General features: G+C 42.4%; 1 protein-coding gene across 3 annotated transcripts in view; it reads right to left on the reverse strand.

Annotated features, from left to right (window-relative positions):
- PEMT (phosphatidylethanolamine N-methyltransferase) overlaps positions 1-27,590 on the reverse strand; it is a 168,148-nt gene that overhangs the window by 122,287 nt on the left and 18,271 nt on the right. For all 3 annotated transcript variants that reach the window (XM_089656728.1, XM_089656729.1, XM_089656727.1), the window contains exon 3: positions 1,649-1,764. In XM_089656728.1, coding sequence (XP_089512854.1) covers positions 1,649-1,764 — 116 coding nt within the window. The remainder of the gene's footprint in view (positions 1-1,648; positions 1,765-27,590) is intronic.

The following is a 27,590-nucleotide window of genomic DNA, read 5'->3' on the forward strand; positions in this document are numbered from 1 at the left end:
GATGACAGTACGGGCTAGACAACATCTGTTTCATTCATCTGCAGATCAAATGGGATGAGTGTCAATCTGCCTTTGATCAAGGAACCTTTTTTTTAATAAAATTTGTTTTTTTTAACCATTTCAAGTCCGGACACTTTCCCCCCCTTCCTGTCCAGGCCAATTTTCAGCTTTCAGTGCTATCACTTTGAATGACAAATTGCACGGTCATGCAACACTGTATTTATATGAATTTTTAGTATTTTTTTAAGACAGATAAAACTATTTTGGTGGGATTTATTCAGTACTGGGATTTTAATTTTTTTGCTATATAAATGAAAAAGTCCCAAAATTTTGAAGTGTTTTTCTTATAAAATTTTGGAAATAATCTTTCTTCATAAATCATGGCCAAGATGTATTAATCTATCTTTTTAGTTTAGTTTATAACCAAAAATCATAATAATTTTTCAAAAAAATTTTTTAAATTTTTATATGATTGTTTTTTTTTCTCTTTTTACATACTGTCACCCTAGCAGTACAGTGTCACCATGGTGACACTGTACTACTTGTGGGGGGTGATGAAGATTTATTTTTCTTTTTTATATTGATTGCTTTTACACCCATAAAGGCTGTAAAATCAATAATTTCTCCTTCTCTCTGGCTGCAGCCAGTGAGAAATACTGTGAGAGCTGTGATTGGTCACAGCTTGTCACATGGTACAAGGCTGTTGTGAATAGCCCTGTACCATGTGATCTCTGTGATCATTCACAGATTTCACAAGTAGTAAACAATGATGTCAGGAAGTGACATCTTGTTTACTACTAATCATGTGATCACTGATTGGCCAATCAGTGATCGCATGAATCAGGACCTCACACAGAGGTCCCGTAGAGCGATCTGTGTTCGGATGACACAGCGCGTACCGATTCCGGTGCTGCACACTCCCAGGGAGTGCGCACAGGCAATGGGTGCAGGGGGGCGTTTAGAAACGTCCACCCGCATGAGCAGCACTCCCATCCGAATATTTATCGACATGGGCCAGGCGGGAAGAGGTTAACCCCTTATTAATCCTTAGTTTACCTTAATTGGCCATAATTTCTTCTTTTACTTTACCCCTTGACTTTATTTTTCTACAAATGTTTTCTTCTAACTATTAATAATTAAATGTTTAATCTTTATTCTCTTTATTGATTAGCTTTTGTTTTAGTACCCATTAAAAAAAAAAGTGCAAAACTAAAAAAAAAAAAAAAAAAAAGTCTTTAATTCATTTGTAAATAACTATGCAATGCTTTGCACTGAAATTGAAATTTTAATATAATTTTAAACAAATAATAGAATATAGTGTATACTTTTTATCTGCAGTATTGACTTTTTTTTAAAAATAAACCTTGATCTAAGCGCGTTTTGAGTGTTGTTACCTTTTTATCTATGGAATGCATTAAAAAACATTTTGCATGGTGGTTTCAACGGAAAGTCTAGTTTTCCGAATTAAAAAAAAAAAAAAAATTTATTATATTGCTATCCTAATTAAATGACCAACCTATTGTCGAATACACAGAACAATTTTAATTTAGAAATATTATACACTCAACTCTCACTCGGTCTTATCGCTAGTTACAGATTAGTAAATCTGGTATTTTGCAGACAAAAGGTAAGTTTTGCGAATACTTACCAGTGACTTCTATAGAGTGCTAGGGATATAATGACGGCTCCCAGACTGTAGCAGCCAATATACGGTGACCCAAAAAGCCTTGAGAGAGTTTGGGTTCGGTACTCCCATCTTGCCACCTGCCAGGACAATGACAGATATTTAAGTGGACAATAATAACCAGCATGCAATTTCCAAAGTCATCATTAAAAAATCATAACAAAATTAATTGGTAGAAGACTGAAAAGTGAACACATTTGTTCATGCAATGTCAAGCAACAGGTTCATTTAAGCTCCGTTCACACTTCGGCGACATGTCATGCGACTTTGGACACACAGAGCTGCATGACAAGTTGCAGCCCTTTGTTTTCAATGGCACTAATTGAGATCTATGTGACTTAAAGTTGCAGTGACTTTGAAAAGGTTCCCACACTGCTTTGATGCAACTTGAGTGCAAGAGAGTGTAAAGTCGCCTCAAAGTCTTACTGGAAATTGTGCGACTTTGGAGTTGCACAAGTGTGAATGGAGTATTAATGACCCCCTACCGCTGCTGACACTCACCTTCAGCTTGCCCCCAGCCACACCTTTCCCTGCATCCTATCCATTTGCTGGTATTTCTGAGAATCTGAAGCAGGCGTCTCTTTTCCCATCCTAATGCAGGCCATACATGGGTCGAATTCCGAATGATTTTCCGTCCGAAAATCGAAAACGTCGTTCGCTAGGTAATCCAATGGTGCCTTCAAGGATTTCCAAAAATCTGCTGACCAAGTCATAAAGTTCACCCCATATAACAGGTGAAACTTCTGTTCCTTCAAGGTCACGGCTCATGCGCATATTCTTTTCGGAAAAATGATTGTACGATTTGACCATCATTGAGTCGAAAATCGATTGTTTTTCACAAATTTTCCAACATGCCCGATCACCGAAAAGGGGAGGAACCACAAAAATCGTCCGGTGCCATGTGTGACGATCATCAGAACCTTTTCAACAAACTCATGACCGAAGGACTAGCCAATTTGAAGCCGCGATGTCACGTGCGTAACAATACCACGCCCAGCTGCACCCTGCACAACGATTTTCCAGCTAATGGACCACAAATCGATGTACCGGCAGCCTGGGAGCGATTGTTACTGGGTCAGGTTAATTACACAATTAACCCTTCACACTACCACCACCTCCTTTTTGTACAGAGAAAGAGGAAACTCGGCAATATCATCTATAACACTATAATGGTTGAGATAATCGTCTGTATAGCACGGTCACCGCACTTTCAGAAAGAAAGATTTATTACTAAAAGGGCAAAAGGGTGCAAGGACAGTAGTGGCCCCTCCCACAAAATGAGATTTCAGTTATACTTTTTGTAGTGCAGGTATTAAAATGAAAGCGAACACCTGGTTAAGGTCAACAATCCCTTCCTTTTCACCAAACAAATAAACACAAATAAAGTAGGCCTGAACTCAAAAAGTGAAGATTTGTTATATATGCTATATTGTGGGGAGCATATAGAAATGTTACCTGCAGCTAAGCAGTAATCTGCAGGGTTTTTTCCACCCCTAGACTGCTAATGTAAACAAGCCCAAAAGCCAACTATAGATGGATCAATTTTGGCGGATTCAGCAGGGGCTGACCTAGATTCAATTTGTCTATAGGCAGGCTGGTTGTGCTGAAGTCAATCCATCGATCATCTTTAATAAACCAGCCTGTCAAATCTTTTTGCATGCAATGACTGCTGGGAGCTTAAGGCATTGCTTCCTCTGATTGCTAATCTCACCAGATTTGGAGTGAGATTTGGTGATCTCACTACTCTGTTGCTCACTGTTCTCCTTGCTGGAGGCTCTGATAGGAGGAAGCAAAGCCCTGTCTTTACTAAGATGATGGACCCCTACACACAGACACAGTCTAGAACAAGGCTGGAAAGTGCACAATCTGGTGCAGTTCTGCATAGAAACCAACTGGCTTCCATTTTTTTTGTCAAAACTTAATTAAACAAGCTGAAGTTAGAAGCCGATTGGCTACCATGCACAGCTGCACCAGATTTTGCCCTCTCCAGTTTTAGTAAATCTCCTTAGCAGGGGCGGACTGACCATTTGGGAATTTGGGCACTGCCCGAGGGCACAGGGTCAGTAGGGGGCCCCATGAGATGCCCCTGGTATCTTTCATAGGCTTTTTTGGGTGTGGTTTGAGTGTGGGCGAGGACGCAGGGGCCCCATGATCCCATATTGCCCGGGGGTCCCATGGGTTGTCAGTCCACCCCTGCTCCTTAGTCTACAAAAAAAAATTGGGGGTTGTGGTGCTGATGGATAAACTACACCTATCACTTGTTTAAAAGTCATGGAAAGCCAGTAATGAGGAAAAAATCATCAGCAGAAAAACCACAGGTGATACAAGTGTCTAGTCCTTTGCCCTTGCCTTTTCTTTTTGAGCACAGCTCCCTGAGTTCAGGTTCCTTTTCAATGTCCGCTCTATGATTTGTGTCTTGCTGCAAACAACTACTGTTTATTATGCTAACAGAATGGTTTCCAGGCACATGCCACACCGTCTGTCCAGGGGACCAATGGCCATCGTTTGCTACCTGAAGTTCCGCTGCACCATCCTGCACAAAAGAACGCAAAGCAGCCAATCTGTTCAATTACCATAACAGAATGATGCTGGCCCATTGTATGGCCCCAAGCAAGCAAATAGGTTACCAGGACTGCTCTGGGCATCGGGCCGAACATTCTGTGACGTGAAAGTTGGCCTCCTAAACTTATCAGCCGTCATGATGTTGTCGCTAATCTCACATGACAGAGAACACTTTATATTGGAACTAAAGCAACACCTTAATATCTGGAGTGATAATGTTGTAAAGAACCAGTGATAAGGCCAGGGGAGACCTATAAACACAATTTATCAGGGCTCAAAGGATATATTTGCATGAGTGAGCTCAGATCTGGGTCAAGGTGTTGAATGGTATCCTGCAAAAATAGGTCAAGGCAGAGATATGCCGCTGTTTTTGTGTCTCTATTGAGGACAATCACATGAAGTTTCACTATGGAGGACAACAGGAAGAAAAGTGTAGTTAGGACAGAATTCAATTGTTCGGGAACACATGAATCTGGAATATCTTGATCTCGGAGCTGCAGAACACACGGCTTCAGCTACCAAACTGTTTGAAAAAAAGATTACATCTGGTGCCCATAGCAAATGGACATTTATGGTTCCATAGATGTCAACTGGACATTCTTCCATTTCTGTCCCCTGTCCCAATGTTAGGTTGTGTCTTAGGAGGACAGCCTATTCCTTAAATAAGTTACTGAGGATGCATAGTAACTCAAAAAGGATAAATAGCTGATTGGATCACAGCTACAAGTGAGCAGTTTCCACAAAATTAGGGGCAGGGGGACCTAGAAAGAGGGTATGACCTGGGCAGGACCACCCATAGAGTGAGCATATCATTCATGGGCTGTGGGCAGTATCCTGGGGACAGGGACAAAGATCTGGTAAGCATGCAGTTCATCGCTATTAAATGTGTATTTTGATGGAAACTTCATCATGGAGATCATGCAGAGATGTCATCCTTGGAGAACCGTATATAACTTGAATGTGCACAGTAAAAAAAAAAAAAAAAAAAAAAAAAAAAAAAAGGGAGATGTTTAGAAGGCATAGGAAGTTGTGCTGTGCACTTAGTGAATAGGAAAGCAATCTCAACAATCTCTGTCAGGATACAAGAGGCACAGTACCATGAAGACATGAAATATTCCTAGAATTTCAACCAGTGTTCAAAATAAGATGAGTACTACTGTGAGGCATTCTCAGATAATGAACAACAATAAATAACGAGGTTTACACTCAACTGCTACCTTTCAGCTCCCATACATACTAGACGTGAGATTCAGTTAATTACAAATCGAAATTCAGATAAACTTTTTATTTGGATTATTGCCAATTTTTGTATCACAATAGTAACGAATCTGAAAAAAATAATAAAATTAATTATCCGAATTTGAAAATGAATTAAAAAATGAATTTGAATTGGAAACATATTGCAAGAAAAACAGTAAGGTATAAAAGTGAAAAAGGGATGATGATTTCTACTTAGGCTGCTTTATAGAATAGAACAGAATAGAAAAATGAATAGAATAGAAACGAACAGACCAGAATAAAGAATAAAACTGAATAGGATAGAATAGAAAGAACAGAAATAGAGAAAATAAAAGAATAGAATCAAATAGAGTAGAATAGAAAAAAAAATAGAACAGATACAGCCATCTTCTGAAATTCTAATTTTGAATAATTAGAAAATAACAAATATATGAAACGAATCATTCTAACATAACGTATAAGACGAAACAAAACTGGAAAGAAACACGTTTTTCCCACCTTGCACATCTCTAATACATACAGAATAAGAACAGATACTGAGAATTACACCCGGCATTCAGGACAAGAGAAGTGGTGCTGTGCAAAGTCCAAACATACACAATAAAACAGATACTAAGAACTACAAACAGTGCACAGATGATGGGAAGCAGTACTGTGTCCCAAAACTGTGCAATCCCCATGTTTAAATGCTGCCGATCTCCTAGAAACAATATCCAACACAAGGATGAGATATGCATTTACTGCATTTTATACATAGGTCTTGCAAAATACAGGACATCTGCCAACTATGTCAAGAAGAGAGCTGGGCCAGGTTTCCAGAGAATGGGAGAAATCATGGGAAATGTGTACATCATACAGGGGAAATAAGCGAGGGGGGGGTGGTAAAAAAAAAACAAAAACAAGGTGCACTTTTATATCTTTTTTTTTTACTTTTAGTACTATTTTTTATATTATTTTTCCTTTTATTTTTTACTTGTATTACTTTTTTTTATTACTTTTTTTATTACTGTTATTTTCTTTATTTTTATATAAAATTTTATGTTATTTTATTTTTTTACTGTTTTTTTATTACTTTTTTATTATTTTCTTTATTTTTTACTTTATTTTATTATTTTTTCTTTTCTTACATTTTTGTTTACTTCAATTAATTACTTTTTAATTTTTTTATTTAACTTGTATTACTATATATACACATTTAGATTTTTACACTCCCAGTAATAACGTGATTTGGCTGATTTTACTGACAAGTCCAATTTAAGAAAAAAAGGCTCTAACACAACAAAAAGAAATTCTCCTCAGAAATCCTTATTTTCAATATAAGTACCCAGGAGAGACTCATGCGTTTCTTTCTTGCTGGAGCAGAGAATTGCCTCTACATAGCGAACTTGAAATGAAGTGCAGCCAAGTAAGGCCAAACTGGACTATTATCACACTGCTGCAAGTTTAGCGGTTCCAGGAATTTTAGTCTCTGTGCTATATGAAGACAGAGATGAAATAGAGCAGAAATAAATCATCACAGACAAGGTGAAATATCTGTCTTGTAAAACAATCTTAAAACATTTAGATCTTCTGCTTCAAGTTTCACTTTAGCCAGTCACAAACATTTCACAATTAATCTTAGTGGACACAAACTAGCTGCCGCATGGGTCCAACCCGTCTGCCGCACCTTGGTGCCTGATAGCAAAATCCCTTATAGTCCTCAGTATCCTCATCCTCTGACTGTCCCCGAATTTGTGCCTGCAAAAATGCTGGCCAGTCAAGAACCACCCATGTATAAATAGCTGGAAACTGTTGAAAATGGTACATCTTGAGAATGGGGGCAGAATATGGGATGGGGTGGTAGCCCAATAATGCTTAAAAGAGAATGGGGCTTAAAAGGTAAGTCCAGAGTCTATAGCAAAAAACAAATCAATGTCAAAAAGCACAGTGCTGTTTTATAGGCTACATAATGTTTATAGGCTATAGGGTAGACCAGTCTTTCTCAACCTTTTTAGGTTTGGGGAACCCCCTGGTAAAACCAATTTATATGGGGAAGTAGGAAAAATTCACCTTATAATGGTGATCAGTGGGAAGAATGCCCCTTATGTTGGTGATCAGCGAGAAGCATGCCCCTTACGTTGATGATCAGTGGGAAGAATGCCCCTTACATTGGTGATCAGCGGGAAGAATGCCCCTTACATTGGTAGTCAGCGGGAAGAATGCCCCTTACATTGGTGATCAGCGGGAAGAATGCCCCTTACATTGGTGGTCAGCGGGAAGAATGCCCCTTACATTGGTGGTCAGTGGGAAGAATGACCCTTACATTGGTGGTCAGTGGGAAGAATGACCCTTACATTGGAGGTCAGTGGGAAGAATGCCCCTTACGTTGGTGATCAGCGAAAAGAATGTCCCTTACATTGGTGATCAGCGAAAAGAATGTCCCTTACATTGGTGATCAGCGAGAAGAATGTCCCTTACATTGGTGATCAGCGAGAAGAATGTCCCTTACATTGGTGATCAGCGAGAAGAATGTCCCTTACATTGGTGATCAGCGAGAAGAATTCCCCTTACATTGGTGATCAGCGAGAAGAATGTCCCTTACGTTGGTGATCAGCGAGAAGAATTCCCCTTACTTAGGTAACTAGTCAGTGAGAAAAATGCCCCTTACATTGTGATCAGTAAGAAGAATGCCCCTTACAGTGGTGGTCAGTGGGAAGAATGCCCCTTACAGTGGTGGTCAGTGGGAAGAATGCCCCTTACAGTGGTGGTCAGTGGGAAGAATGCCCCTTACAGTGGTGGTCAGTGGGAAGAATGCCCCTTACAGTGGTGGTCAGTGGGAAGAATGCTCCTTACATTGGTAACTAGTCAGTGAGAAGAATGCCCCTTACATTGTGATCAGTAAGAAGAATGTTCCTTACATTCATGATCAGTGGGAAGAATGCCCCTTACATTGGTGATCAGTGGGAAGAATGCCCCTTACATTGGTGATCAGTGGGAAGAATGCCCCTTACATTGGTGATCAGTGGGAAGAATGCCCCTTACATTGGTGATCAGTGGGAAGAATGCCCCTTACATTGGTGATCAGTGGGAAGAATGCCCCTTACATTGGTGATCAGTGGGAAGAATGCCCCTTACATTGGTGATCAGTGGGAAGAATGCCCCTTACATTGGTGGTCAGTGAGAAGAATGCCCCTTACATTGTCATCAGTAAGAATTATTATTATACAGGATTTATATAGCGCCAACAGTTTGCGCAGTGCTTTACAATATAAAGGAGACAGTACAATTACAATACATTTCAGTACAGAAGGAATAGGAGGGCCCGGCTCATGGAGCTTACAATCTAGAGGATAATTCCCCTTACATTGTGATCAGTAAGAAGATTGCCCCTTACAGTGGTGGTCAGTGGGAAGAATGTCCCTTACATTGGTGATCAATGAGAAGATTACCCCTTACATTGTGATCAGTAAGACTACCCCTTACATTCTGATCAGTAAGAATACCCCTTACATTGGAGGTCAATAGGAAGAATGCTTCTTGACATTGGTAATCAGTAGGAAGAATGTCACCTTTACAGACATTAAAGAATATCACTGGTTTTATGCTATTGGTTTTGTCATATGGCATTTGCCCAGGAACTGTGTAGGCACCATCAAATGGGAGGTCAGTCAGTCACAACTCAGGGAACCCCTAACAAATTCTGTAGAAACATTAGAGTTCCCATGAAACCCTGATTGAGAGTGGCTGGGCTAGACCCATCCTCTCTTACCCCATGACTTACTTTGTTCTTGCCTAAAATGACACAGATTCTTCATCTGGTGTCTTCCCATCCCCTCTTCTTACACCATTACCTCCAGCATTGACCTCCCTTCTCAAATACCCCCAGCTACTCTCCTGTGATGTGGACACCTACATCTGGTTGAAGGGACACTGGCCCCCCAGGTAGTGGTGACACAGGTTCAGTTTGGGGCAATCCTGCTTTTCCTCCTCTGGGAGAAGGCATCAGGTGCAGACCCCCAGGAAGTGGATCGTTTCATTAGCTTGTAAGGCAGTAGAAGACACATGAGCCAGTTTGAGGAACCACAGTGTCCATTGGGTAGCACATATTTGACCCACCAAAAAGTCACATGCTGTGGCCAGAGAGTAGTTATGGGATGGAGATTGAATAATACCTGTTCTTTCATAGCCTGGGCATTATGCATAATGGTGTATTCACATTAGGGTGTACGTACCATACACAAATACATTTTACCCCCAAAGTCTAGTTCTTTTTACTAGCATGAGCCCCATATACCATGCTCTGCAAGGGTTCAATGTAACATGCCTTTGCCAGATTGAAAGTGGTGCTCTTGGGCACAATTCTTTTGTGCTCTATCACACATACAACATGTGTACTGTGCCAGATTAGCTCCCAGGATCAGGGCCCTCCTAACCCTTTTGCATTGAACTGTATCATTGCTGTATTGTCTCCCTTTATATTGTAAAGCGCTGAACAAACTGTTGGTGCCATAAATCCTGTATTATAATAATAATTGCCACCCATGCACGAGCACAGAGCTTTCGTGGTTCGCTGACCACTTAGAAAGCATGAAACGGAACACTGTGGCGTGGCTTGCCAATGTAACCCTGCTCAGGCCTGGCCCAATGTGAGAGCAGACCAGTGGAGAAGCACGGAGGGGAGACAGTCATACTTGGGCAAGTCAATCGTGCCTAATGTCAGTACACCCTGACCCTGTGGTGACCCACTGAGCTTGGGTTGGACACCTAGTTTTGATAGGGTAACATGGCACAGTGAAGAATAGGTATCTGGGTGTGTAGACAGTTCTCCAAACCACTGCCCATGGGCCAGATGTGCCCTTTGCTTGCCTTTATTCGGCCCTTGGGGCACTATTCCTCCCACTGACAACAATGATGGAACACCATTCCTCCTACATACACCAATGATTTGGCTCCATTCCTCCCACAGACACCAACGATGGGGCACCATTCCTACCTTGAATACCAACAATGGACCACCATTCCTCCTAATGATACCAATAGGGCACTATTCCTTCCACTAAAACCAATGATGGGTCACTATTCCTCCAACTGACACCAATTATGGGGCTCCATTCCTCCCACAGACACCAATGATGGGGCACTATTCCTACCTTGAATACAAAAAATGGAGCACCATTCCTCCTAATGATACGAATAATAGGGCACTATTCCTCCAACTGACACCAATGATGGGGATACATTCCTCTCACAGACACCAACGATGGGGCAATATTCCTCCCACTGATACCAATGATGGGGCACTATTCCTCCCACTGACACCAATGATGGGGCACTATTCCTCCCACTGACACCAATGATGGGGCACTATTCCTCCCACCGATACCAATGATGGGGCACTATTCCTCCCACTGATACCAATGATGGGGATACATTCCTCTCACAGACACCAACGATGGGGCACTATTCCTACCTTGAATACAAAGAATGGAGCACCATTCCTCCTAATGATACCAAGAATAGGGCACTATTCCTTCCACTCAAACCAATGATGGGGCACAGTTTACTCTCAATGACACCAGTGCTTTTTCAAAACCAACAGGCCACAGTCCGGCCCCTCTAAAGCCTCAAGAACAGTAAACTGACCCTTTGTTTGGAAAGTTTGGAGACCCCTGGTGTAGAGAATGACGGGGGTTGTTCTTTAAGAGAACCTATCACGTTATCTTTAACAGACATTATGATTGATAAGCCTTGTTCCAAACAAAAATGGCTATAAAACAGCCTCTTGTACTAAAAGGAAGGGAAAAAGTATGCTACAAATGTGACGGTCATCAGGTGTCTGAAAATAGGGTGTTCTGATCTCTCCGTCTCATAGTGTTCTGCAGGTTATTACACAACCACCAAAGTCACATCAGTTGTATCACAGGCTGCCTCGTGTCCCTGGGAACTTGAGGCAAGACCAGCTGTGACAGATTGCAGTACATATCACAGACAGGTCAGGGGCGAGGCTTGCGTATGGGACCCCTAACACGTGGATTGCACGGCGTTATTGGACGACGTGTGTATAGATTAGCGGCATTCCTGTCAATCAAACAAGGATTTCCCCACCAAAAAAGAGACAGATGGCGATAAACAATCCAGATAAATTGCTCAATTTAAAAAAGGGCTTTGTAAAGCAGAAGCTGTATGTAAAATAAACATATCGTAACCCAGAATTACAAAATAATTAAGGTGGCAAAATATTTTAAATCAGTAATAATTCCAAAACCAAAAATGTACTATACTGCAGCTTACCAATCATTAGATGTAGTGGCTGCATTAGTTTCCTTTTTGTATGCTTTTTACCCTCTCCCTGTTTTCACCTGGTAATCTGGCCAGTAACACCTCCTGTATCCTGTGCCCCCACTCTGGATGAAGGAGCACAGGGGGCACCTTTGGACAGCAGCATTGTCAGTCTGGGGTAGAGGGGAGCGTTAGATGTACTAGCAGATTTAGATACACTAACAATTTGAAGCTGAACTCCAGCTCATATTGCACTTACACAAGCAGTTACAGCAAACATTTTTCTTTTCTCTTTGGGTTAAAGCTTTTACACAAATGAATAAAAGCTGATCATTGTAAGCACCTTTGTCACAATACTCTTAACTGATACATTTGCATGAGAGCTTCTTCAGTTGAAAAACAACAGACTTACTGGCAGGATTACCAGGTGAAAATACAAGGAAAGAAAGCCTGACCCTTGTTTCATACAGTACCTGTTTGGTTTTTTTTTTTTTTGTTTAGCATAAAAACATGGTTTCCTATGGGTCTAGCTCACATCTGTGCATTTTGAGCTGGTGCATTTTTGGAAAGGGTCAAGGACTTTTTTCCTGCAACAGATTGCGTTTTGCATGTAACAGAGTTCAATGTACCTGCACCAAAATGCAAGTGTTGGGTTTTTGATGCGATTTGCTTTTTTGGGGGGGGGTTTTTGGCTAATAGGCAAGTATGAAAGTTCTGTTCATGTAGTATGACTGATGCAACACTTTCTGGCACTTAAGTAGCATCAACATTGTATCAAAGTAGTGCAGAAATCTTTATGTGTCCAAAGTTGAATGTTAGGGTTAAGGGCTAGGGCAGGGGTGTCCCAAGGGTTGGTGTCACCCAGTGCGATAACACTTGGTGACACCCCCTCCGACGATCCCCGCAGAATGGATCAAATCCGCGGATTGTTCATAATGGATCGGACTCCGATCCATTATGCTTCCCAATACGCAGATCCGATCCATCCTGCGGGGATCATCGGCTTTCTTTACAACTTACCTTTTCGTGGAGCAGGTCCAGTGTCACCCCATATAGGTTGCATGCCGACGTTCCCCACAGAATGGATCGGATCTGCAGATTGAGCATAATGGATCGGAGTCCGATCCATTATGCTCCCCAATCCGCAGATCAGATCCATACTGCGGAGATAGTCAGCATGCAACCTATATGGGGTGACATTGCCCCCCCCCCCCTTTTCGTGGAGCGAGTCCAGTGTCACCCCGTGTGGTAGGTGTCACCCGGTGCGGCGCGTACCGGGGCACCTGCCTTGGGACGCCACTGGGCTAGGGTTAGCAGTAACTGTTCGGGTTAAAATACGAACCCTAATGATTATCGCTAACCCTAATGTTTACCACTAACCCTAGCCTTAAATTCTAACCCTTTGATGCTACCTTGATGTGACTTTACACTCTCTGGAATTCATGTAGCATCAGTCGCATTAAAGGAACAAAAAACTGTCATACTTTTCTATTATCCAAAAAAAATGTGACTTTGGACACATAAAAAGGTTCCTGCACTACTTTGATGCAACTTGTGTTAGGGTTAACCTCTTCACGCTGGCTCCTCCCGGCCCTTTAAGGGGTTTCAGATGCCGGGAGATGGGGCGGGGTTTTAGGGGCACGTGACAGCAAATCACGGCGGTCACATGTTCGGAAAAGGTCCCAATCGCAAGGGGAGATCGGGACCTTTCCGTAAGACACCGACGTACTGGGAGCGAGCAGGGCGCGCGCTCTCAGCACATATGTGTTTTCAAATGGTATGTAAATATGTGGCTGCTCGGCGTCAAGGCCCAGCTGCCGGGAGGCCACATAGTTGCGTACAGTCAGTTGGCATCAAGGGGTTAAACTTAGAGTTAAGGTTAGCAGTAATTATTATTATTATTATTATTATTATACAGGATTTATATAGCGCCAACAGTTTGCACAGCGCTGTACAAAATGAAGGGAGACAGTACAGTGACAATACAATTTGGTACAAGAGGAAACAGGGCCCTGCTTGTTAGAGCTTACAATCTAGTTACCTCCAACCCTAACCCTATTACCCCTTTCCCTAATATTTACCACCAACCCTAATCCTATCACCCCTATACCCAATATTTACCACCGACCCTAACCCTATCACCCCTATACCTAATATTTACCACCAACCCTAACCCTATCACCCCTATACCTAATATTTACCACCAACCCTAACCCTATCACCCCTATACCCAATATTTACCACCGACCCTAACCCTATTACCCCTATCCCTAATATTTACCTCCAATCCTAACCCTATCACCCCTATACCTAATATTTACCACCAACCCTAACCCTATCACCCCTATACCTAATATTTACCACCAACCCTAACCCTATTACCCCTATACCTAATATTTACTGCCAGCCCTAACCCTATTACCCCTATACCTAATATTTACCACCAACCCTAACCCTATCACCCCTATACCTAATATTTACCACTAACCCTAACCCTATTACCCCTATATCTAATATTTACCACTAACCCTAACCCTATCACCCCTATCCCTAATATTTACCACTAACCCTAACCCTATCACCCCTATACCTAATATTTACCACTAACCCTAACCCTATTACCCCTAATATTTACCGCCAACCCTAACCCTATCACCCTTATAGCTAATATTTACCGCCAACCCTAACCCTATCACCCCTATCCCTAATATTTACCACTAACCCTATTACCCCTATACCTAATATTTACCACCAGCCCTAACCCTATTACCCCTAATATTTACCACTAACCCTAACCCTAGCCCTTAACCCTAACATGCGACTTTGAACACATAAAGGTTCCTGTAGTACTTTGATGTGACGTTTATGCTATTTGAGTGCCAGAGAGAGTAAAGTCGCATCAAAGTCACACTGCATGAACAGAACTGAAACAAAAAAAAAAAAAGAAAAGCAAAACACATTGAAAAACACATAAAAACGCATATTTAAAAACACAAAAGGTGTCGGAAAAACGCATCAACTGCAACCTGCATAACAAACAGAACACAAGTCTCAAATTGCACAGGAAGATAGTTATAAAGCAGTATCTGTGCTAAAAATCACTAATGAGTTTATTTTAATCTGTTCCCTCTCCAGACTGCCCATATAAATCATGGATTTGCATGATGAGATAATGGCATTCTATGCACATCACCAGCACGCTGATTAGAGGGTGTTAATTGGCCACTAAGATGATATCTGACCTTCTGTTGCTGGCTTGAAATTGAGCAAGGCTGTCTATCCCTCTCCAGTGATCAGTGCAAACATCCAGTGGCCTGCACACGTAACTGACACCGACACTCGCCAAAACACACCGGTGGGAAGCAGCCGAAACGAGGACTAAATATATGTTGCGTCAGAGGTGTTAAAATGTCATATGTTCCCACCGAAAGGTATTTTTACTTTTTCAAACTTTCAATGAAAATCAGAGATTGCTAACGTAGGTGAAAGCATATTTTGAAATCTCAGGACCCTCTCCTACAGATGCCCTTGAATTAAATTTGCTAAAATGACCAATTCCATTACAAATGTCGGATTTTATTAAAGAGCAATACCAAGCAGCAAGTGAGACCAATCAGTGAGCAGCAAGGCTATGCAGCAGATACTGCAACTGTGCTACAATCGGAACTCTTCCTTAGTTTACCCTATTCTGAGTTCTCTGTAGCTTTACTCTAGAAAACATCTCACAGATTGAGTGATGCAGGAAGCATCACTCAATCACATAGTCTGTCTTTTTCTGTTTTCGCATAATGAAAGCCTGAGCCTATTGAATACAATGGACTCTCTGGGTGGCTAACTGATCTTGTCTCAGCAGTTCTTTATCAGGAAAGTCAAGCAGACTCCCTGTTATAAAGGTACCCGTTAGAGCAGCCCGTCTCAACTATTATACTCCAGGGGCATTCTTAAAAAAATATTTTCAGGACTTGTGGAACCCTAAAACCTAAGTTAATAGAGGTCAGTGGGAAGAATGCACCTTCCATTGGTGGTCGGTGGGAAGAATGCACCTTCCATTGGTGGTCGGTGGGAAGAATGCACCTTCCATTGGTGGTCGGTGGGAAGAATGCACCTTCCATTGGTGGTCGGTGGGAAGAATGCACCTTCCATTGGTGGTCGGTGGGAAGAATGCACCTTCCATTGGTGGTCGGTGGGAAGAATGCACCTTCCATTGGTGGTCGGTGGGAAGAATGCTCCTTCCATTGGTGGTCGGTGGGAAGAATGCTCCTTCCATTGGTGGTCGGTGGGAAGAATGCTCCTTCCATTGGTGGTCAGTGGGAAGAATGCTCCTTCCATTGGTGGTCAGTGGGAAGAATGCTCCTTCCATTGGTGGTCAGTGGGAAGAATGCTCCTTCCATTGGTGGTCAGTGGGAAGAATGCTCCTTCCATTGGTGGTCAGTGGGAAGATTTACCTTTACATTGGTGGTTAGTGGGAAGAATATCTTTTACATTGGTTGTCAGTGGGAAGACTGGCCCTTACATTGGTGGTCAGTGGGAAGAATGACCCTTATATTTGTGGTCCCGCCACTGCCGGCGCCCGTACGTCACAAGGACCGGAACACAGGAGCCGGATGCCGGCATCAGCCGGAGGAGATGGCCGGGGACGCTGCATGGGTCACATCGCGGGAGCGAAGGACAACGTAAGCTCTGCAGGGACTCCCTATGCAGCGCCGCATGGTAAGCCCGAGTGTAGCTCGGGGTTACTGCTTTTGGTACAGACATTTTACCCCGAGCTACACTCGGGAATACCTCTAGGGAGGTTAACATATGAAAACCCCACCTCTACCAAGATGACTGCCCCCATAAAGAGACAGTGCAGAACAAGGCATGGCAAGGAAAGTAAGTAATGAAAAAAAATATAAGTGGCAAGGAGCCTATAGCCTACTAGACCTTTACTCTCTGTTTAGCTATACTGCGCAAAACCTCTACAGTACAGATTCTCTTTAAACGTTTGCCCATTCAGCAGTCTGTAGAAAAAAAAATAAAAAATGAAACACTTGGCAACAATATCGAACACAACAGAAAATCTGGTAACTTTGCTTGACAGGTGTTCCAGCAGGGAAATTCAGCCTGCAATATTAAATTTGGCCATTAGATGGAGCCTGGAATAACTTCACTTCACTGTTTTGCAGAAGCCAAAGACAGTTCAGCTTTAAGAAAAGCGCCCATCATCCTTCAGTCTAGGAAAAGGAAAGAGATGCATCCTGGGAGCTCAGACTCCATCTTAAGAACTGAGAGAAACCAGCCATAATTCTCTGCAGCACACATCATGGACTGAACTTACGTTTTTTACAGGCAGCATCACTGGTGAGCATGGACTTATTTCCATCCACAGCCTAATCATTTCATGTGTATATTTCACATGTTGATTATATGTACTTATCGGTTTTCCCTAATAGTTCCACTCACCCTGTTTTGTCAAAAAAGCTTCTAGATTACATATAGTCTGGCTTATTGCAGAATAGGAGGGTTTAGCTGCATGTGGAGCTACACACAGGGAAACGTGTAGTGAGGACAGAACAGGGCGATTATTATGATTGATTTCTATCTGATCACAATTATTCTTTCAACCCATTAAATCTGTTTCAAACTGTAAAATTGAGTGATTAAATTAGCTAAAGATGCAGCACAGTGGCTAAATGGTTAGCATTTCCACCTGGCAGTACTAGGGTTGTTCAAATCCCAACCACAGCACCACCTGCCTGGAGTTCGCATGTTCTCCCTGTGCCTGTTTCCTCCGGGTACTCCAGTTTCCTCCCACCTCCAAAGACATGCTGGTAGGTGAATTGGCTCCTGTCTAAATTGTCCCTAGTATGTGTATGTATGAATGTAAGTTAGAGACCTTAGATTGTATGCCCCTTGAGGGTTAGGGACTGATGTGAATGTACAATGTATATGTAAAGTGCTGCATAAACTGACGGCGCTATAAAAATACCTGAAATAAAAAATAAAATAAATAAAGATGGCTTGCCTTCATTCATTTGATCTCTGGTTAATAGTGGTTTAAAAATTGCCTGATAATTGCCGGATATATGGCCACCAATGTCATCGATAAACAACAGGTCTGCTTTAACTTCCAAAATAAATAAAAGTAGAAGAAAAGGCAGAGGCACCATGCCGGGGTTTGTTTACCTAGTCCTCGCTCATTTCTATTCTGTGCAGCACAATCTGGGTTACAGAACATTGTCTACAAACGAGTTTCAGGAGAGCGCAGTCACGTTCTGGTTGGCTGCAGTGCTGGGCACCGCGTACAGTAAATTGACAGCCGTGAGTAGGAAAAAATTCGGATGGAATTGCAGACGCATAAAAGTAATCAGGTTGTGTTTGCAGGTCACTGAGTGCACGTCTTGTTCAATTGGTGGACATAAAGCCGTTACATGCGCTGAAGAGTTTTGTGTATAGAACCATCATAAAAATAGCTCTCTAAACTGTGAAAAAAAATCTCAGTTCTTTAGGTGTATCAAAATATACACGCAATCTAACCTGCGGACCCTGAAAATCATTGCTGAAAAGCAGCATTAAAGTATGTCTTAAAGTGGAGCTGAACTCAAAATTTAAAGATGTACTCAGAAAAATGTTAATTGTGCTCAAGCAGTACACTGAAAGATTTGCCTTTCGTCTCTAATTCTGATAAACAGAGCACTCCCTGTACCTAAGCACTCCTGTGCCTAGGGCCTCCTAGCTATACATCTGCAATGTGAGATCATCAAAGGCACTGCTGCCTGACTGCTAGTTTCACCAGCTTTGGAGTGAAATTTGGTTAGTTTTGTACTGTGCTGCTCATTGTTCTACTTTCTGAAGATGAAGCTAAAGGTGAAACTCAAAAAATTAGAATATGGTGCAAAAGTTCATTTATTTCAGTAATGCAACTGAAAAGCTGAAACTGATATATGAGAGACTCATTCCATGCAAAGCAAGATAGTTCAAGCCGTGATTTGTCATTGTGATGATTATGGCTTACAGCTCATGAAAACCCCAAATCCACAATCTCAGAAAATGAGAATATTGTGAAAAGGTGCAATATTCTCGGCTCAAAAAGGTCCCACTCTAATCAGCTAATTAAGCCATGGCACCTGCAAAGGGTTCCTGAGCCTTTAAATGGTCTCTCAGTCTGGCTCAGTAGGAATCACAATCATGGGAAAGACTGCTGACCTGACAGTTGTGCAGAAAACCATCATTGACACCCTCCGTAAGGAGGGAAAGCCTCAAAAGGTAATTGCAAAAGAAGTTGGATGTTCCCAAAGTGCTGTATCAAAACATATTAATAGAGTTATGTGGAAGGGAAAAGTGTGGAAGAAAAAGGTGCACAAGCAGCAGGGATGACCGCAGCCTGGAGAGGATTGTCAGGAAAGTCCCCAACACTTTTGAATGGCCTTTTCCTAAGGAGTGGACTGAGGTTGGAGTCAGTGCATCAAGAGCCACCACACACACAGACAGATCCTGGACATGGGCTTCAAATGTCATATTCCTCTTGTCAAGCTGCTCCTGAACAACAATGTCAGAAGCGTCTTACCTGGGCTAAAGAAAAACAGACCTGGTCTGTTACTCAGTGGTCCAAAGTCCTCTTTTCTGATGAGAGCAGCTTTTGCATCTCATTTGGAAACCAAGGACCCCGAGTATGGAGGAAGAATGGAGAGACCCAAGGACCCCGAGTATGGAGGCAGAATGGAGAGGCCCAAGGACCCAGCGTATGGAGGAAGAATGGAGAGGCGCACACTGCAAGATGCTTGAAGTCCAGTGTGAAGTTTCCACAGTCTGTGTTGATTTGGGGAGCCATGTCATCTGCTGGTGTTGGTCCACTGTGCTTCATTAAGTCCAGGGTCAACGCAGCCGTCTACCAGGAGATTTTGGAGCACTTCATGCTTCCTTCCGCAGACGAGCTTTTTGGGGATGCTGACTTCATTTTCCAGCAGGACTTGGCTCCGCCCACAATGCCAAAAGCACCAAAACCTGGTTCAACGACCGTGGGATTACTGTGCTTGATTGGCCAGCAAACTCGCCTGACCTGAGCCCCATAGAGAATCTATGGGGCATTGCCAAGACAACAATGAGAGACATAAGACCGAACAATGCAGAAGAGCTGAAGGCCGCTATTGAAGCATCCTGGTCTTCTATAACACCTCAGCAGTGCCACAGGCTGATAGCTTCCATGCCACGCCGCATTGAGGCAGTAATTGCTGCAAAAGGGGCCCAAACCAAGTACTGGGTACATATGCATGCTTCTACTTTTCAGAGGTCCGATATTGTTCTATGTACAATCCTTGTTTTATTGATTGCATGGAATATTCTCATTTTCTGAGATTGTGGATTTGGGGTTTTCATGAGCTGTAAGCCATAATCGTCACAATGATGACAAATCACGGCTTGAACTATCTTGCTTTGCATGTAATGAGTCTATCTCATATATTAGTTTCACCTTTTCAGTTGTATTACTGAAATAAATGAACTTTTGCACCATATTCTAATTTTTTGAGTTTCACCTGTATATCTGAAAACCTCCATTGCAAGGAGCTTTCTGCTTATACTTCATACATTTGTAGTGCCCCTCAGGTTTAGCTAGGGGAAGCTAGTTTGTTTTTTAGGCAGAGGCTGAATAGCAGCCTGGGATGAGTTAGCCTTGGTGTGAATCAGCCAGGTTTTTTTAAGTCAGGGCTAAGGGCACTGCAGTTCCCCGTTACCTCCCCCTGCTATAGAAACTTGAGAAGTTTCTAGAAGGCAGTGGGTGGGGGTGAGGGGGGGTTACTTAAGGGATCTTGGCCAAGCTTCCAGCAAAATAGCTGGCATGGGGCCAGGACAACCCCCAAGTATGAGTGAGCCTGATCAGCAGGAGTAGTGTTGGGTGGAAATGGAGTGAAGGCTGGAGTATGAAGCCTAGGAGGGGGCCTACCTACGTCTGTGGGCTGGTGGTGGACAAGGGAGTCTCCACTGTACCACCGTGTTTCAAGAAGGACAGCCTCAACAGCAGGGAAGGAGCCAGCCCAGCGTAAGGCCTGAAGGCAGCCACCTACCCACCTAGCTATCAGAAAGGACAGTGTGAGTAACCTTACACCCCCTGGGTTGACAAGCGAAAGGGCAGCCAGGAGGAGAACCCAGCTAGCTTCTCATCTTGGACTGTTTTTTAAGTTGGCATTTTCTGGGTCCCCTTGCCCAGGGATACCCTCAGGCAGCTGGGTGAAGAGGAGGATTCATCTGTGGTCTGAGAAGGTACATGAGAGAGCTGGACAGCTCTTAAAGGAGAATTTTGTTTTGTTCACGGACTTGTACATAGCTGCTAAGGAGTTTATCCTCACAGTTTCTTTGGGCATCCCATACACCCCTCAACCCCATCCAGTTTTCTAAAAAACTTTAATAAAATCACAAAACCAAACTCAAAGACTGTTTACTGTCTCCAGTATGTGGAAGAAAATGCGTGTTGTCTGGCTGTAAAGGTGAACACTGGGCACATTCCCTTCCCCACCCCTCAGTCCCCGCTGTAAGCACCCCCACTGCCGCTCCAATGATCTGGGGATTTAAAATCCCTGCTCTGCCATCTTCACAGTGCAGCATTCCCGAGATGGACTAGATCTAATCACTGTGACAGAGCTGACCAATCAGAATCAATTGGGTCTGTCCAGGACGCACTGCATGGAGAAGAACATTTTGAGGGCATTTTGAATTCCTGGGCCACTGGAGTGGCTGAACGGGACTAGCAGCTTAGCAACCCCAGAGGTAAGTACAGCGGGGACTGGGGGGTGGGGAGGGTGTCCAGTGTTGGTTCATCTTTACATTTTTTTTCTGTAAAAGTGAATTAACCCATAAGGATTAGGTCCTAAGGATATTGGGTGGAGCCATAAAAATCATTCCTTTATTCGCCTGTGCAAACTGTACATCCAAACCTGTTTTTTTTTATAACACAGAAATTTCCAAATGTTAATAAGCTGTTTATTACAAACTGCATAAAGCTGTTTTAGGCATGTTGGCCATCATTGGTATAGTGCATGGAAGCAATAGATTCTATGGAATGAGGCTTGGAGAACAAATCACTATAACCAGAAAGGGTATAGTGGGGTGGGCTAAAACTAAAAAGCCCCCCATTAGCCAGCGTGAAGCACAACAGAGCTTTCCTAAAACAGAATGAGGGCAAACTACTAGAACTGGAGAAAAATCTACCCGTCTCATTTCCATCAAAAATCCTAAAAATAGGGAAATTAATTATTACAGTGCCTTGAAAAAGTATGCATACCCCTTGAAATTTTCCACATTTTGTCATGTTACAATCAAAACCGTAAATGTATTTTATTGGGATTTGATGTGATAGACCAACACAAAGTGGCACATAATTGTGAAAAGGAAGGAAAATGATAAATGGATTTCTAAATTTTTTTTATAAATAAAATATCTGAAAAGTGTGGCATGCATTTGTATTCAGTCCCGCGAGTCAATGCTTTGTAGAACCACCTTTCACTGTAATTCCAGCTGCAAGTCTTTTTGGGGATGTCTCTACTACCTTTGCACATCTAGAGAGGGACATTTCTGCCCATTCTTCTTTGCAGAATAGCTCAAGCTCTGTCAGATTGGATGGAGAGCGTCTGAACACCAATTTTCAGGTCTGGCCACAGATTCTCCATTGGATTTAGATCTGGACTTTGACTGGGCCATTCTAACACATGAATATGCTTTGATCTAAACCATTCCATTATAGCTCTGGCTGGATGTTTCGGGTCGTTGTCCTGCTGGAAGGTGAACCTCTGCCTGAGTCTCAAGTCTTTTTCAGATTTGAATAGGTTTTCTTCTAAGATTGCCTTGTATTTGGCTCCATCCATCTTCCCATAAACTCTAACCAGCTTCCCTGTCCCTGATGAAGAAAAGCATCCCACAACATGATGTTGCCACCACCATGTTTCACAGTGGGGATGGTGTGTTCAGGAGGATGTGCAGTGTTAGTTTTCCCCCACACACAACATTTTGCTTTTAGGCCAAAAAGTTCAATTTTGGTTTCATCTGACCAGAACACCTTCTTCCACATGCTTGCTGTGTCCCCCACATGGCTTCTCGCAAACTGCAAAGGTGACTTCTTATGGCTTTCTTTCAGAAATGGCTTCCTTCTTGTCACTCTTCCATAAAGGCCAGATTTGTGGAGTGCACGACTAATAGTTGTCCTGTAAACAGATTCTTCAACTTGAGCTGCAGCTCCTCCAGAGTTACCATGGGCCTCTGGGCTGCTTCTCTGATCAATGCTCTCCTCCTTGGGCTGTCAGTTTAGGTGGACGGCCATGTCTTGGTAGGTTTGCAGTTGTGCCATACTTTTTTTCATGTTTGGATGATGGATTGAACAGTGCTGCATGAGATGTTCAAAGCTTTGGATATTTTTTTTTTTTTATAACCTAACCCTGCTTTAAACTTCTCCACAACTTTATCCCTGACCTGTCTGGTGTGTTCCTTGGCCTTGATGATGCTTTTTGTTCACTAATGTTCTCTAACAAACCTCTGAGGGCTTCACAGAACAGCTGTATTCATACAGAGATTAAATTATATACAGGGGGACTCTATTTACTAATTAGGTGACTTCTGAAGGCAATTGGTTCCACTAGACTTTAAATAGGGTTATCAGAGTAAAAGGGGGCTGAATACAAAGCACAACACACTTTTCAGATATTTGTAAAAAAAAATTTAAACATTTAATCATTTTCCTTCCACTTCAAAATTCTGTGCAACTTTGTGTTGGTCTATACCATAAAATCCCAATAAAATACATTTATATTTTTCGGTTTTAACATGACAAAATGTGGAAAATTTCAAGGGGTATGAATACTTTTTCAAGGCACCGTAATTTTAGGATAGGACATAGTCATGCAAATCATTCTTTGCACCTTGGCCAAGTTTATATCCAGAACAACTTCTATGAAGTAAAGCTTGGAGATCGGCAGGAAGGTATACCTGGAAAGGTAATGGTAATGTGGGTCAAAAAGAACCAAGCGGAGGACGTTTTGGTTCATTTTGGCCCACACCTGATCATGACCTGGGTGTATTTTCTCAATGTTCCACAAGCCCCACTCCATTAGAAGCTATTCTGAAAGTAAGGCTGTCCAAGGGGCATAAAAGAAAAAAATTGCATGGCTCTGTTGCACCCATGAAAACTGTCCCAGACCATCACTTCAGAGAATGACTGGTTTTGCCTACTTTTTTGTTTCAAACTAGCAATGATTCTGCTAGTTGGGTGGTGGTCTGGATGGGCCTTTTTATAACCATCCCATCCCTTTATTAGATCCAGTACTAGACAATAAAATGACCATGTGAGCAAGTCAATTTCTTCTTTGAATGACCAAAATGCTTATTTTCAGGTAAATTTGATGTATTTGTAATATGTTTCCCTCCTTGCTTTCATGAAACTCATGACCAGTAGCGGCAGATGAGCCCATGTGTTCAATATAATGAGACAGATTTCTTATGGGAGTAATAAACTAATACAACCTGACTTTAAAGAGACCTACAGCTCCAACCACAGCAGGTAGACTAGATAGGACCATTATTATTTTAATAAGGCATCACCTCCCTGGGAATAGATATTATCATATTACCTCAAATCCTCCCAGCCTATAGTTTACTGTGAATTATATACCTGAAGTTTGCCATTTCATCAGGCCTTGGCACTCATAAGATGGCCCCTGAGAACAAAGTCAACTCATTTGCTCTTGGCTCACATCCTACCTTTCCAGAGAAAGACCCCACCTACACTTTCCACAGAAGAGACATCTGGGAGCAAGGTAATAATGATCGTAATTCGACTTAATATAATTTTATCGGACGGACACTTAGTACCATCTGCGCTAAACTCTGGTAAGGCTTTGGCCTACACGCTCACAACAGCAAGGGAGCAAATTAGACCAATAAGGTTTTTAAACCAAAGAACACTGTCAAGACAGTGATGTGCAATCACCTAAGATGAGACACAGACACAAAAAATGCAATACACAATCCTAATGCACACATTCCTGGTTAAAGATGGCTGTAGATGTAAGCAGGTGCTGTGGCGATCATCGGCTGGAACTGAAGACAGTCAAAGCAGAAGAACGTCACCAGCACACCGTGAATCTCCAACGCAGGTCCAAAGCTTTATCAATTGCATTGTTACAGGCAAGAGCAACGTTTTGGAGCAAGATGAAGGGATTCAGAGAGGTACCAAAACTTTGCTCTTGCCTGTAACAATGTGATCGATAAATAAAGCTTTGGACCTGCATTGGAGATCCACGGTGTGCTAGTGATGTTGTTCTGCTTTGGCAGACAAGGCCATGAAAAGAAAAAGTGAACCTTGTATTTTTTGCGTCAGGTCCTTCTCAAATACAGAGTTCAGTTAGCAAGGAGATAGAGTTTTGATATGCGAAAGACACAAATTAAAAAAAATATGCCTAAATCAGTTACAGAATGTGGGACGCTGAACTTAAGAACCCAGAAAGAGGTCAAAAAGAACATACAGTAACTTTGAAAAATAACTGGAATATGGAAGCGTGACATTACACAACCTACATTTTTTGTTCTAGTAAACCAATTTTTCAACCAGTATTCAAGAAAGCATGGAGGTTCTCTTAGGTAAAACAAAACAGTCCGTAGGTTAAATATTGAATTATGGATTTCAGTTCAAGAAATGGTTGATTTAAAATGATTGCGGTGCCAGAGAAGGGCAATGCTCTAAAGGAACGCAATGCTGCAGAGACAAATTAATGTCACAATTTCTTTCATCAGACTTGGGTTCAGTATTTCATCAGAGTTATGTAAAAGTAGTACAAAAAATGGCCACTGCCCCAGTCTAACTGGCCTTCACAGCAAGGAACACATGGAAGGGCGGCGCATGTCAAACAACAAAAGAGAAAAGTTCCCAGCTCAACTTGCTAGCCAGCCTGGAAACAAACCGAACTGTCCTGTCTAACAGTATGCGTTAAAAACAGAGGTTTAGTTAGCACACATTTGCAAATACATACGTAAGCTACAGAGCCACGTCACAGCACCCCGATATTCTGTAGTCCTAACTCTACAAATTTTGAGAGCCCTCATAGTAGGAGGCACATATTTTTTGTACTGTTGAATTGTTGGTGAGGAGGCGCACTGAACTCCCTAGCTGCCATTGTGCTACGTGCTGGGTGTCCGGTGCGATCCTGCACCTTTAAGGAGGGGTGGGCTCCCTCAGGTCCACCTGCCCTTGGTCTATCCATTAAATACATGTGCCTCTACTATGGGGGCTCTCAAAATCTGTAGAGTTAGGACTACAGAATATTGGGGTGCTGTGACGTGGCTCTGTGGCTTACGTATTTGCAAATGTGTGCTAACCAAACCTCTGTTTTTAACGCATACTGTTAGACAGGTCAGTTTGGTTTGTTTGCAAGCTGGCTGGCAAGTTGAGCTGGGAACTTCTCTTTTGTTGCTTGTTATGTAAAACTAGGGCAATAAAGTTACTGTGGTCAAATCACTTGACTGTCACCATCACTATAAAGTTGTTTTTTCCCCCCATATAAATCATTTGTCAAAGCAAGATCATTTAATTTTAGAGTTGAACAGTGGGGCAATTTGTTTCACACAGATTGTAATTTCATCAACAAAAAAAAGGCAAAGTTTGAATATTTCACAGCAAGGTTTTACCCTTCCTATATTTAAAGCAAACATTGTTCCCCCCATCCTTTCCTCCTAAACAACATCCTTTCTGTTATCATACGATCCTTTGCAGCAACCCTTCCATTAGCGATGACCAGTGATCATCCACTGCAATCTGCGCCAGAGGCCTTCCAATTTTGTTGGTACCTAATTACGTTTTTGCTGGAGTCTGTTAGGACTCTGACCATGTGAGACAATGGGGAGTTTTGATGTCACCAGGCAACAACAAGAGTACCCAAAGAAGGAATTTTCCACCCTGCAGTCTAGAAGAAAGAAGGCTTATTGTTCAGCGCAACCTGTGGCCAGCTATAGAATGTATTGGTCTGTAGCACTACCCCCGCAGGAGCCGCTGGTTGACTTGGATCCTTTGCTCCTGTTCTAGCCCTGTTTGAGCCCCAACCTCACTGACATCACCAGTGCATGTTTCTTTAGGCTTTAGTGTCACAAAAGAATTGGACTCATAACTCTATGGAAAATAGCAAAATGTATTAGCAAGTTAAAGTCAACCAACATGAAGCATAGTAATGGGGACACAATCAGTCTCAGAGTTCCTTGTAGTGATTTTAAATTCTAGCACATACTATGGCCCCCAACAGTGTAAACTATAGCTCATTCCAACCACGGCACCACCTGCCTGGAGTTTGCATGTTCTCCCTGTGCCTGCGTGGGTTTCCTCCGGATTCGCCAGTTTCCTCCCACACTCCAAAGACATGCTGGAAGGTTAATTGGATCCTGTCTAAATTGTCCCTAGTATGTGTATGTATGAATGTGAGTTAGGGACCTTAGATTGTACGTCCCTTGAGGGTTAGGGACCTTAGATTGTACGCCCCTTGAGGGTTAGGGACCTTAGATTGTACGCCCCTTGAGGGTTAGGGACTGATGTGAATGTACAATATATATGTAAAACGCTGCATAAATTGACGGCGCTATATAAGTACCTGAAATAAATTAATAAATAATAGCTCACCTCAAAAAGGGAGCTGCAGCAAGTGACACAAATTGGTAACAAACCTGGAAAGGACTAGGTCACTTGGGAGCTCTCACAATGAGGGATTAAGCCTTGACTTATGGTAACTGAATCAATGGCAAATACGGATCTGCCCTCAATATAAAGTAATCTGAATACCATCCTTCACATTACTATTCTGCCAGCCCCCTTAATATGGCAACATAATGATCAAGCTACAGTATA

The sequence above is a fragment of the Staurois parvus genome, unplaced genomic scaffold, assembly GCF_062004578.1.
Source record: "Staurois parvus isolate SC_StPar_1 unplaced genomic scaffold, SC_StPar_1.0 ptg000931l, whole genome shotgun sequence".
Lineage (NCBI taxonomy): Eukaryota > Metazoa > Chordata > Amphibia > Anura > Ranidae > Staurois > Staurois parvus.